This window comes from Pongo abelii, chromosome 6, assembly GCF_028885655.2.
Source record: "Pongo abelii isolate AG06213 chromosome 6, NHGRI_mPonAbe1-v2.0_pri, whole genome shotgun sequence".
In the NCBI taxonomy this organism is placed as follows: domain Eukaryota; kingdom Metazoa; phylum Chordata; class Mammalia; order Primates; family Hominidae; genus Pongo; species Pongo abelii.
The window spans coordinates 103,845,098-103,858,617 of NC_071991.2; the positions used below are offsets into that span (position 1 = coordinate 103,845,098).

The window sequence follows — 13,520 nt, forward strand, 5'->3', positions numbered from 1 at the left end:
GTTTCACTTACTAAGTATAACTTCATATTTTAAGAGAGGGAATATTGGTTTTAAAAGTTAAGCCAAGATTTGAACAGAAGTTTGGATCAAATGAAATTTGTCTTTCTTATCTTTTTATCAAGCTCTCCTTTTTGGTATACATCAAATGCTCCACTATTTCTTAAGGAAATAATGTAGTTTTAAGTCTAACATTAGTTATTTAAGAGAGTAAATGATATTTTCTGAAACATTAATTTTTTGTTTCAATAATTGATTCTTGTTTAGAATATAATGTATTACAATGTAGTGATACTAAACATTGAAAGCAAAATACCTATTAATCTTTCCGTGTTAATACCTTTCAAATTTCAATTATTATTTGAAGGATTTCATATTGCAGTATGTCCCATTTATACTTAAGCGCTTTGTGAAGGGTAGGTACTTACTGAATTTTGTGGAAAGAGTGGGTAGGTTAATGAGAATAAATTTGTGAATTTGTGTTACAAAAATGAAACTATTAGAGCAAAAAAGAAGTTAAATGATTGGGGGTCTTAACAGAAGGTAACTGGAGTCCAGAAATCCTGCCTTCCATCCTGTGGCTCCTCCACTATTAAGTAGAGACAGATCAAATTAATTTAAATTAATTAACTAAACAACGTTAAAATTACCTAAATGTTCCTATTGGGAGAGTACAGCCTTGGGTGACTCTTCTAAGATACTGCCCTAATACAGCAATGACAGCCAGAATGCTGACAAATTCCATGATTCAAAATTTTACATATCTGCAAATGGTTTTGACTGTAACTTTACTAATTCCGACATGTTTTAGCTTTACAAATGAAATTACTTGCTTCCCTAATTAGAAAGAAAAAATGAAACCAAGAGGCAGGAAATTTATTAGGGAGTAGATCCTAGGTCCAGGCAGTTTGAAAACAGGCAACGTGAAGCAAGGCTGGGTGAGGTGTCTGGGTTCCAAGAAGTGTGAGACTTAACAAAGAGGAAGTAAGTTAAAGGCCTGTTTTCAAAGTGAGGTTTTTTGGCATCTCGTGTTGCACCTTGTAAACTGGGACTTGATCCTTAACTGTACTATTTTAGTCATCTATATATTTCAGTATGTTTAAGAACAATGTCCATTCTGAGCCATTATAATGTGTCATGCGCTGTGCTGGATGAGTGTTTTACCTACCTCTTTAAAATTTTCAAAGTATACAAAAGTAGAATGACCAATATACCTGTCACCCATATTGAACAAGTATTACTTTATTTAACTCTCCCTCTGGGGCATTCATTACTAACCAGTTTGAGAGATGAGAAACAGGCTCAGAGATTAAACAGCCCAAATCACCCAGAAAGTAAGTGGCTGGGCCAGGACTCACTGGCCCGACTCCAAAACCCACGCTCTAAAGGGCTGTAGTGCTTCCAGTTTAAAACACTTGGTCCCTCTGGGTCCCTGTGCACATGTACGCCGCCTATACCTCCTCTTCCCTCATCTCACCAGAAAATATAAGGGGAAAGTGCCTTTCTTGTGACAAATCCCTGTGTCCCTCCGCTCCCAGGTCGCATAGGGCATGGAGCTGGAAAACTATAAACAGCCCGTGGTGCTGAGAGAGGACAACTGCCGCAGGCGCCGGAGGATGAAGCCGCGCAGTGCTGCAGCCAGCCTGTCCTCCATGGAGCTCATCCCCATCGAGTTCGTGCTGCCCACCAGCCAGCGCAAATGCAAGAGCCCCGAAACGGCGCTGCTGCACGTGGCGGGCCACGGCAACGTGGAGCAGATGAAGGCCCAGGTGTGGCTGCGAGCTCTGGAGACCAGCGTGGCAGCGGACTTCTACCACCGGCTGGGCCCTGACCACTTCCTCCTGCTCTATCAGAAGAAGGGGCAGTGGTACGAGATCTACGACAAGTACCAGGTGGTGCAGACTCTGGACTGCCTGCGCTACTGGAAGGCCACACACCGGAGCCCGGGCCAGATCCACCTGGTGCAGCGGCGCCCGCCCTCCGAAGAGTCGCAAGCCTTCCAGCGGCAGCTCACCGCGCTGATTGGCTATGACGTCACTGACGTCAGCAACGTGCACGACGACGAGCTGGAGTTCACGCGCCGTGGCTTGGTGACCCCGCGCATGGCGGAGGTGGCCAGCCGCGACCCCAAGCTCTACGCCATGCACCCGTGGGTGACGTCCAAGCCCCTCCCGGAGTACCTGTGGAAGAAGATTGCCAACAACTGCATCTTCATCGTCATTCACCGCAGCACCACCAGCCAGACCATTAAGGTCTCGCCCGACGACACCCCCGGCACCATCCTGCAGAGCTTCTTCACCAAGATGGCCAAGAAGAAATCTCTGATGGATATTCCCGAAAGCCAAAGCGAACAGGATTTTGTGCTGCGCGTCTGTGGCCGGGATGAGTACCTGGTGGGCGAAGCGCCCATCAAAAACTTCCAGTGGGTGAGGCACTGCCTCAAGAACGGAGAAGAGATTCACGTGGTACTGGACACGCCTCCAGACCCGGCCCTAGACGAGGTGAGGAAGGAAGAGTGGCCGCTGGTGGACGACTGCACGGGAGTCACCGGCTACCATGAGCAGCTTACCATCCACGGCAAGGACCACGAGAGTGTGTTCACCGTGTCCCTGTGGGACTGCGACCGCAAGTTCAGAGTCAAGATCAGAGGCATTGATATCCCCGTCCTGCCCCGGAACACCGACCTCACAGTTTTTGTAGAGGCAAACATCCAGCATGGGCAACAAGTCCTTTGCCAAAGGAGAACCAGCCCCAAACCCTTCACAGAGGAGGTGCTGTGGAATGTGTGGCTTGAGTTCAGTATCAAAATCAAAGACTTGCCCAAAGGGGCTCTACTGAACCTCCAGATCTACTGCGGTAAAGCTCCAGCACTGTCCAGCAAGGCCTCTGCAGAGTCCCCCAGTTCTGAGTCCAAGGGCAAAGTTCAACTTCTCTATTATGTGAACCTGCTGCTGATAGACCACCGTTTCCTCCTGCGCCGTGGAGAATACGTCCTCCACATGTGGCAGATATCCGGGAAGGGAGAAGACCAAGGAAGCTTCAGTGCTGACAAACTCACGTCTGCAACTAACCCAGACAAGGAGAACTCAATGTCCATCTCCATTCTTCTGGACAATTACTGCCACCCGATAGCCCTGCCTAAGCATCAGCCCACCCCTGACCCGGAAGGGGACCGGGTTCGAGCAGAAATGCCCAACCAGCTTCGCAAGCAATTGGAGGCGATCATAGCCACTGATCCACTTAACCCTCTCACAGCAGAGGACAAAGAATTGCTCTGGCATTTTAGATATGAAAGCCTTAAGCACCCAAAAGCATATCCTAAGCTATTTAGTTCAGTGAAATGGGGACAGCAAGAAATTGTGGCCAAAACATACCAATTGTTGGCCAGAAGGGAAGTCTGGGATCAAAGTGCTTTGGATGTTGGGTTAACAATGCAACTCCTGGACTGCAACTTCTCAGATGAAAATGTAAGAGCCATTGCAGTTCAGAAACTGGAGAGCTTGGAGGACGATGATGTTCTGCATTACCTTCTACAATTGGTCCAGGTAGGGGATGTTGGTGTTATCAATGGAAGCCTTCTCAAAAGGAATTTATTTGCATATGCACAGGCACTCCATTGAATTGTCATCAAATGCCCATTGTTCAGAGCTTCATCATCGGCAAAAGTAGATCTGATGAAGCCGCCTCAAAAAGTAGTAAACTGTTCCATGTACATTTTTACTGTCTTGGAGGGTTTGCTGACAAGCGTTTTGCAGACATTAGTACTTCACGTTTTTAGGAGAATTGGCCCTGTGGGAATACTTTGTTCTCATTTATTATTTTAATGATAGATTGCACTTACTGAATGCTTCCTTGTGCCAAGGCTCCAAGTGACTGACATGCTTTCAGTGTATTATCTCATTTAACTCTTCCAATAACTATGATGGAGGTCAAATTAACATTTGCACTTTGTACATGAGGAAACTGAGGTACAAAGAGGCTAAGTAATGTGCCCAAGGTCACATACTTTGAAAGAGGTAGACCAGAATTCAAACCCAAGAGGTCTGCCTCCAGATCCTGCTCTTTTCACTACCCCAAATCCTTCACAAATCCACCACCATATCCTTTGTCAGTCTGGTGTCAGGATTCTGGGGCTAGAGATAAAAGGTCTTACTCTCTGTCTATGTCTGTTACAGTTCACAGAATAATATCTCATATCTGGGGAGAATCTTGAAAGCTCCTCTCTGCAGATAGCTACAGGACTGTATGTATTTCTACTCCTTTTCTCATGATGTTCCCTGGGGTCCTGAGAGGACAAGTGATTTTTCTAAGGTTCAGCTAAGAAGTTAAAGAAAGAAGGGGGAACAGTTCCCCTGCTCACTTTAGCAGTTCTCAACTTACATTGTACTGCTTGACAAGGGAAAGGAAGTAAAGGAATTTGAATAGAAATGCTATTTTAGAGCACAGACCTATTCATTCATTAATTCACCAACATGTACTGAGAAGACTGGCATTAAATGAGTACACACACAAATAGATGTTTAATACCAAATTGTGACAAATACTTTAGGTAAAACTATACCGTATTATGAGGAAACAGTCCAGGGGTCCAAGGGACACTTAATTTTGATTAAGAGACCCAGGGACAGTTCTGAGTAAGTGACGTTTGAACTGAGATCTTTAGGATTAGCCAGACTAAATTTTACACACTAAACTGTCTAATCACTATCCGTATTTATAGGAAGTTCTGGAGTTTTCTGATAAGCATTTTGGATAGCCTCAACTTAACTCTCAATCTTCACCTTCCTGTTAGTCAGATACTTGAAACATTACATTTGGCTTTGTTTTCATCCATTAAATATATTCAGTAGTTTTTTCACTAGTTGAGATATTTGTATAACACTAAAGAATTTTAGAATAATTAAAGAATCTTCAGTTTTCTAGCTCTCCATAACAAAAACAACAGAAAAAAACTTGGATGAGCTCTGTTGCAAATCCCAAGGCTAACAGGAATTATTTTTCATTGTCATGTTCACAAGTAAACTTTAAAGAGCTGGAAAATGAATAATGTTCTTTTTAGAAATGTGTTAAATGAAAGAGGTCAATACATAATATTAACATTGAATTTGTGGTCTTAAATCTGAAGAATAGTCATTTGTAAAACTACTTGAGACATTTTCAGCTATGGCTAAATGACTCATTCCTGATCAAAATGGTCTTCTAGTTGAGATCTGCACTGTCTTTACAGAAGTGAAACCTGAAGAAGGTCAGAAAGACTCACATCTGGGTTAGAAACTTAAAACATTGCGAAAATGAGTACTGGTGGCTAAAAGACCACGTTCTCAGAATTAGGGCCTTTGATGCAGCTACCGTGGCACCTATTTGACCATACTTTTGAAAAGCATTTTTGTAAACACTTGTATAATTGAAACATGATGAAGCCACTAGTGATCATGTCCAAACTGGAAAACCAGAGGAAGAATTATAAATCCTTCCAAGAAGCCTCCAGTTCCTAAAATATAAACTAGAATGTGAATTTCTTCCGTTCCTTAGGAAAAAAGGATACACCATTTCTATTCATAAAGTGTATACTCTGAGATATTTAATATTAAGTCTCTCTTCATGTTTACATATGACATCTATCCTCTAACTTTATATATGCTTTTATAATAATCTGAACAATGTTAGTGTTGCTGCTTTTAAAATTATGAACTATTTCAAACTTACAGAAAAGCACAGAGAACAATGAAACACCTATGCACTCACAAGATTTAATTGTGTTTTTTACATTTTGTCGGTTCTCCGTCGTCAGTAATGGAGCTGTACTAAGTCAATATTCTCTAACATCAGCCAAGTGATATGAAAATTACTAAACACTAAAAACGAAGATCAAATTATACTTAAGAAAACATAAAATCAGGGACTTTTGGACAGAAAGCTCTGTACACACCACAGTGTGGCAGGGGGTAGTGATTGCTCTGTGTAGATTAATCTAGAGCCACTGTTTACTTGTAGTTAAGGACCTGTGAGACAGTTCAGTGACTTGCCAGTGAGATGCCAGAAAGGGAAGCTATAGGGCTTTTAGGATCTTTTCATCTAACAAATATTTTTCTCCTTACGTGTATTATACTATATCTCCACTGTCCATTTTCTTTCTCACATTCTCTCTTACCTTCCACTTTATAGATTGATTACAGTGTCTCCATCTTCCCCCTCTACCCCTCCAACAAAACCAGTAAGACCTAATTAGAGCAAATTCCCTCACCTCTTCACCTTTGAATTTATCAGCAGCACATGACTGTGAGTCAAGAGTTTCAGCCTCTAATCCCAGTTATGTCATCGGCTGCTCTATGATCTTAAGCAAGTGGTTCAGTCTGGTCCTAAGTGTCTTCTAAAAGACAGGATTAAACTTAAGTGACTGTTAAGATTTTCATCTTTCTAGCCATGAAGACCGAGTAAAGCAGAGCACCAATTCTTCTCCATTTCCTTTTCCCTGATTCAACAACATAGAGTACAGTCCTACAAATGCCAATGTGTTCTTCCTTTAGGCTGTGAAATTTGAACCATACCATGATAGCGCCCTTGCCAGATTTCTGCTGAAGCGTGGTTTAAGAGTAAGTACTTCCATTTTGATAATAGCGTGAAATTTTAAGTTGCCAAGAATTAACTGGTAGACCTAAAGCATTAGTCATAATAATTTCAACTTTCTTGTACCTGCCCTCAGAACAAAAGAATTGGTCACTTTTTGTTTTGGTTCTTGAGAAGTGAGATAGCCCAGTCCAGACACTATCAGCAGAGGTTCGCTGTGATTCTGGAAGCCTATTTGAGGGGCTGTGGCACAGCCATGCTGCACGACTTTACCCAACAAGTCCAAGTAATCGAGATGTTACAAAAAGTCACCCTTGATATTAAATCGCTCTCTGCTGAAAAGTATGACGTCAGTTCCCAAGGTACGGTGGCTATATTTTCTTGGTTCTCTTTCCAAATGCCTTCATCTCCAAATGCCATTGTTCCTATAATTCTTTTTCTTCCTGGAACCCAAGTTGCATCCTCCTGAAGGCACCAAGAACACATTTTTGAGTCTTCTGTCTGCATGGAGTAAACAAATTTAAAGTTCTCCTTTTATAAGTTCATAATTTTTAACTATATATTTACATGTTCTTAACTCTGAAAAATTAAGCAGCATTATTCAGATGTAAGATGTAGTTTTTAAGAACAGTTGCATACACAAAGATTAGATATTTCCAAATCTTTACCAAATCTAATCTTTGGAAAGATGAGATATTTCCAAATCTTCTTCACATCTCTGAATATGCACATACAGTTTTCAAGTTTTCAGTCTTATAAAATGATGAATTTTTGAGAGGCTATTTTAATTTTTTGGCATTTCTTCATCTATATATCTCAGAGTAATATATAGAGATACATTCATTCTTCCCTATCTGGGGTCCTACATCTGTAAATTCAACCAAGCATGGACAGAAAACATTTGGAAAAAAAATTGCATCTGCATTGAACATGTACAGACTTTTTTTCCTGTCATTCCCTAAACAGTACAGTGTAACAACTATTTATATAGCATTTACATTGTATCAGATATTATAGGTATCTAGAGATGATTTACAGTATATGGGAGGAAGTGCATAGGTTATATGCAAATACTACAGCATTTTATATCAGGGGCTTGAGCATTCATGGATTATGATATCTGCCGGAGGTCCTGGAACCAATCCTTACAGAGACCAAGAGACGACTCTGTATCTGTGTGTGTGTGTGTGTGTAAAGGTAATAAACACACACACACACACCACCTTCTCTCTCAAGCCGTTTCCAATATCTTATTCTTACCCTAAGAAAACCTGCCCCTGCCCTAGGAAAATTAATCACTCCTTCTCTGTATTTCTGTAGATTTTGATTGATACTACATTAAATTAAAGTCTTTAACATATCTTCCTGGTCTGGTAAACTGTATGAACCTTGAATCTAGAGAATATCTCTTTTTCATTTTTATATACCTAGACCTAGCACTATGGCTCATTACGTAGACACTTCATGTACTCAACCAGTATTTTAAAATCCTGAATATTTAAATTTTCTTTCTCCCTTTGATTCTTACAATGCTTCCTCCTAAAAATGATAATGGTAATAATAATATTTTATTTGCATTTTAAGAAAGGAAAACATTTGTACTGACCCTCATTCTGTCAGTTATCCAGTAATTTTTAATTCACATATTTTGCCTTTAGAATTTTAAGGCTGTCACATCCATCTTCTCTACTTCTCTACAGAACCTAACTTCCTCTTCTGAGAAGAAATTACAGAAACCTAACCAAATTCCATGTATTATTTTCTTCAAATGTCTGTTCCTCAAATCAGATGGTAGTTTAAAGTTTAACGTGCTGGAAAGAAAACTACAGTATTAATTCCTTAGCATCACCCTCAGAGCATCCTTCTCTACTTGGATTGTGTTGGTGTCTATGTGTTATCCCACATATATTCACATATTTCTGTCTCCTGTTGTAGTATGTGTACATGGTTATGTTGCTCACCTTAAGCCCAGTGTATCTTGCCGCCTCATATGGTTAGTTCCTCAAAGGCAGGGCCCACTCACATTTCTCCTGCTCTACACCAGAACAAATATATAGAATGCTATGAATAAGTGTGTTCTCAGGAAATGTAATAGATAATATTGATGATTTCTGGAACTGACGTAACTCTTGTGTACTTTTGACAATTACAGTTATTTCACAACTTAAACAAAAGCTTGAAAACCTGCAGAATTCTCAACTCCCCAAAAGCTTTAGAGTTCCATATGATCCTGGACTGAAAGCAGGAGCGCTGGCAGTAGGTATCACTTGGATGTCTCCATGTGGTCTTTATGTCTTGAAGATGTCTAACATGCTTGCTGGGGCCCAGTACTTAAAAGCTAATGTTTATGCAGAGACAGGGAAGCTGGAGAGTCTCCGGATGGGTTTCTCATAAGCCCTTGTCTAATCACTGGTTATGAAAGCCTCAATACCAGATAATTTCCCTTCCATATTTTTTAAAATCAGCTTGAGATATTCTTTGTATACAATAAAAATTGTCCATTTAAAATGTAGAATTCAGGGAACAGGCACGGTAGCTCACGCCTGTAATCCCAGCACTTTGGGAGGCGGAGGCGGGCAGATCACGAGGTCAGGAGTTCAAGACCAGCCTGGCCAACATGGTGAAACCCCGTCTCTACTAAAAAATACAAAAGAAAATTAGCCGGACGTGGTGGTGCATTCCTGTAATCCCAGCAACTCAGGAGGCTGAGGCAGGAGAATTGCTTGAACTAGGACCTAGGAGGCGGAGGTTGCAGTGAGCCGAGATCACGCCACTACACTCCAGCCTGGGCAACAGAGCAAGACTCCGTCTCAGAAAAAAAAAAAAAAAAGTAGAATTCAGTGAGTTTTGAGAAATGTATACAATTATATAACCACCGCCACAATCAAGATCTAGAACATTTCCATAGACATGTTACAGAAAAAGTTCTGTCATGTCCCATTGCAGTTAGTCCTTTCTCTCCTCCCATTCTCTCTGATAATGCAACAGATCTACTTTCTATCATAAAATACCTTTTCTAGACTTTTATTAAGAGGAATCATATAATACATAGTTTTATATCTGAATTATTTTACTTTCCATAATGCTTTTAAGATTCATTCATGTTATTGTATGTATCAGTAATTTGTTCCTCTTTATGACTTAGTAGTAGTCCCTTGTATGGATATACCACAGTTTGTTTTCCATTCATTTTTTGAGTAAATGTTTAACAGTGGGGTAGTTGGGTCAGATGGTGTGTGTGTGTGTAATTTTACAAGATACCATTTTTCCAAAATGGTTATACCATTTAAATTCCAGCAATGTATATGATGAGTTCTAGTTGTTCCACAGCCTAGCAAGCACTTGTTATCGTCAGTCTTTTTAATCTTAGCCATTCAAATGAGTATGAAGTGATATCTCACTATTGTTTTTATTTGCATTTCCATAATAAGGTTGAGTGTCTTTCTATGTGCTCATTTTCCATTAGAGTACATTCTTCTGAAAATTTTCTATTCAAATATTTCACCAGTTTTTTAGGTGGGTTGGCTTCTTTTTTTTTTGAGATGGAGTCTCGCTCTCTCGCCCAGGGTGGAGTGCAGAGGCACAATCTCGGCTCACTGCAAGCTCCGCCTCCCAGGTTCATGCCATTCTCCTGTCTCAGCCTCCGAAGTAGCTGGGACTACAGGTGCCCGCCACCACACCCAGCTAATTTTATTTTTTTTTTGTATTTTTAGTTGAGATGGGGTTTCACTGTGTTAGCCAGGATGGTCTCAATCTCCTGACCTCGTGATCCAGCTGCCTCGGCCTCCCAAAGTGCTGGGATTACAGGCGTGAGCCACCACACCTGGACCTTAGTCTTAGTTATGAGAGTTACTTATATAAACTGGATACAAATTCTTTATCAGATATACATTTTACAGATATTTTCTGTTAGTCTGTGGTTTGCCTTTTTATTTTCTTAGAGGTGTCTTTCAAAGAGCAGAAGCTTTAAATTTTGATTAAGTCAAATTTGCAACTTTTTCTTAAGTGGTTTGTGCTTTTAGTGTCTTATCTAAGAAATATGTCTAGGACTAGCACAGTGTCTCACACCTGTAATTCCAGCACTGTGGGAAGCCAAGGCGGGAGGATCACTTGAGGCAAGGAGTACGAGACCAGACTGGGCAACATGGCGAGACTCCATCTCTACAAAAAATAAAAAAAAATAGCCGGGCATGGTGGCACGTGCCATAGTCCCCACTACTTGGAAGGCTGTGGTGGGAGGATCACTTGAGCTCAGGAGTTTGATACTGCATTGAGCTGTGTTTGTGCCGCTGCATTCCAACCTGGGCTACAGAGCGAGGCCCTGTTTCAAAAAAAATGAAAAAGAAATCTGTCTAATCCAGTGCCTCAGCCTGGGGTAATCCCTCTGTCTGCCAAGGGACATTTGGCAATGTCTGAAGACATTCTTGATGGTTATAACTGGGAGAATGCTATTGGCATCTAGTGGGTAGAGGCCAGGGATGCTGCTAAATACCCTGCAGGGTACAGGATAGTCCCCCAGAACAAACACTATCCATCCCAAAATGGCAACAGTGCCAAGGTTAAGAAATTCTGGTTTAACTCAATGTGGCAGATATTTTTTCTTAGAAGGGTTATGGTTTTAATTCTTACATTGAAGTCTGCAATCCAATTTGAGTTAATTTTTGTGTACAGTGTGAGGTGAAGGTCAGAGTTCATTTTTTAATATGACTATCCAGATTTTTCGCACCATGTGTTGAAAAGACTGTTTTGTTTTGTTTTGTTTTTCCTGGAGAACTACCTTGGCACCTTTGTCTAGTATCGACTGACCATATATGTGTGGGTCTACAGCTAGATTCCCTGTTCTGTTCCAGTGATCTAAATGTCTGTCCTTCTTGATTATGTTTAAATAACAAAGCACTTCATATACGTGTGCTTATACAGGCAACAGTATGCTTCCATTAACCCCCACATCCTTTGCATTATTTTTATTATGATTTTAACTTCTACATATGTTATAAATGTCACAATAAAATAAGTTAGTATTTTTGCCCTAAACAGTTAAAAAATAGACTTAACAGACTTAATAGATGAAATAATTTTTAACTATTCACCTACATATTTACCATTTTTGGTACTCTTTATTGCCTTATAGCGGTCCACATTTCCTTGAGCTTCTAACATCTTTTCTACTGCAAGTTTGCTGACAACAAATTCTTTCAGCTTTTGTTTATCTGAAACACTTTTTATTCTGCTTTCATTTTTGAAAAATATTTTCCCTGAGTGTGGAATTCTAGATTGACTGGTTTTTTTCTTGCAGTAACATTTTTTTCTGGCTTGCATATTTTCTGATGATGAGTCTTATCTTTGATTCTGTCTGCATGATACGTCTTTTTCCCCAGGCTGTTTTTAAGATTCTTTTTTATTTCTGGTTTTCAGCAATTTGATTATGATGTACCCTGGTATGGGTTTCCTTTGTGTTTAGCCTGCTGGAGTCTATGGAGCTCCTTGAATTTGTGAGTTTATAGTCTATCAAATTTGGAAATTTTTCAAACAATTTTTTATGTTGCCTCTTTTCTCTCCTCTCTGAGACTTCAGTTACAGTAATTTAGACTGCTGGACTCTGGGCTCAGTCTGGATTTCCTTCCTCTGTGCTGTAGCCTAGAAACAGCCCCCAGGCAGTAATCTGGGGCAATTACAGGGCTCACTTCATTTGTCTTCCTTTTCTCGGGGATCACAGACCTACACTGCCTGTTCAATGTCTGAAAAGAGTTTTATATATTTTGCATAGTTTTCTAGTTGTTTATGGCAGGACAGCAACTCCCGTAGCAGCGAAGCCACATGAAAAGATGAGGAAGTTCTTCCCCTGAATGTTTAATTTTATGTACAATTACCAGCAAACTGGCCCTATAGCAAAAGCACACACTATCCACTGTCCATTATTTAAAGATTGGTAGGAATTATGACATATTAATACAGTTTCAAATTGTATTTGCTTCTTTAAATGACTACATCACAATTTTGATCTGTGGTGAACTCACCTTTGCCTGAAACACCTACCTTTTTTATGTTTAAGTGAGTAACTGCGAAGCCGCATTTCCCCTGCCTTGAATTTATTTAGATGTATGAGGTTTAGGGGGAGGGCGTGTTGTACCTAAATGCCAGATTTTCCATTTATTTCTGTTAAATTTCACCTTCTTAGATGTAGCCTATTGCATCTGATTCTGCAATAATAGTTTTTTTGACATTGTGGTAGCATTAGAATTCTTTTTTCAAATTAAATCTCAGAAGGCGGACAAATGTAATAGCCAGGTTGCTGTCTATTAAAGAGGATGTGGGAGTGTCAGAGCTCTGTATGAGTGGGGAGGGTGAGATCTGCCATACCTCTTAGGCACTTCCAAAGACTCTTGTGGTTCTTTGGAGCACAGTTTGAGAGGCACTGGTTTAAGAGTTGTGAATTCGCTCTCACATGGCATTTCCAGATTTGGTGAAAACAACTTCTGTATTTTTACCCAAATATTGAAAATCATTTTCCAACTAGGACTTTGTCCTTGTTGTTTATAGTGATGTTTTGCAAGAGAATTTATGTCTCCACCATGTATATTCATTATTCATTGTGTGTGGGGAACATGTGACTGCTTCCTTACAGATTGAAAAATGTAAAGTAATGGCCTCCAAGAAAAAACCACTGTGGCTTGAGTTTAAATGTGCTGATCCTACAGCCCTATCAAATGAAACAATTGGAATTATCTTTAAACACGGTGATGATCTGCGCCAAGACATGCTTATTTTACAGGTATGCTAATTTTAAGGTTGTTTTCAATTATCTGAAAACAATTCTATATTACATCAAAAACATGCTTTCTCCTACTGGCTCTATTCCCACTCTCTTCTTTCATATGATGAATTGTGATCAAATATTACATCATAGAGAGTTTTCACTTGGGGAATATGGCTGCAGACTATTAGATATGCAATCT

The 13,520-nt window shown here is 40.2% G+C and overlaps 1 protein-coding gene across 3 annotated transcripts in view; it reads left to right on the forward strand.

Annotated features, from left to right (window-relative positions):
* PIK3CG (phosphatidylinositol-4,5-bisphosphate 3-kinase catalytic subunit gamma) overlaps nucleotides 1-13,520 on the forward strand; it is a 43,415-nt gene that overhangs the window by 899 nt on the left and 28,996 nt on the right. For all 3 annotated transcript variants that reach the window (XM_002818336.5, XM_002818335.5, XM_063726115.1), the window contains exons 2-6: nucleotides 1,536-3,542; nucleotides 6,525-6,590; nucleotides 6,701-6,926; nucleotides 8,717-8,820; nucleotides 13,190-13,336. In XM_002818336.5, coding sequence (XP_002818382.2) covers nucleotides 1,548-3,542; nucleotides 6,525-6,590; nucleotides 6,701-6,926; nucleotides 8,717-8,820; nucleotides 13,190-13,336 — 2,538 coding nt within the window. In that variant the 5' untranslated portion in view covers nucleotides 1,536-1,547. The remainder of the gene's footprint in view (nucleotides 1-1,535; nucleotides 3,543-6,524; nucleotides 6,591-6,700; nucleotides 6,927-8,716; nucleotides 8,821-13,189; nucleotides 13,337-13,520) is intronic.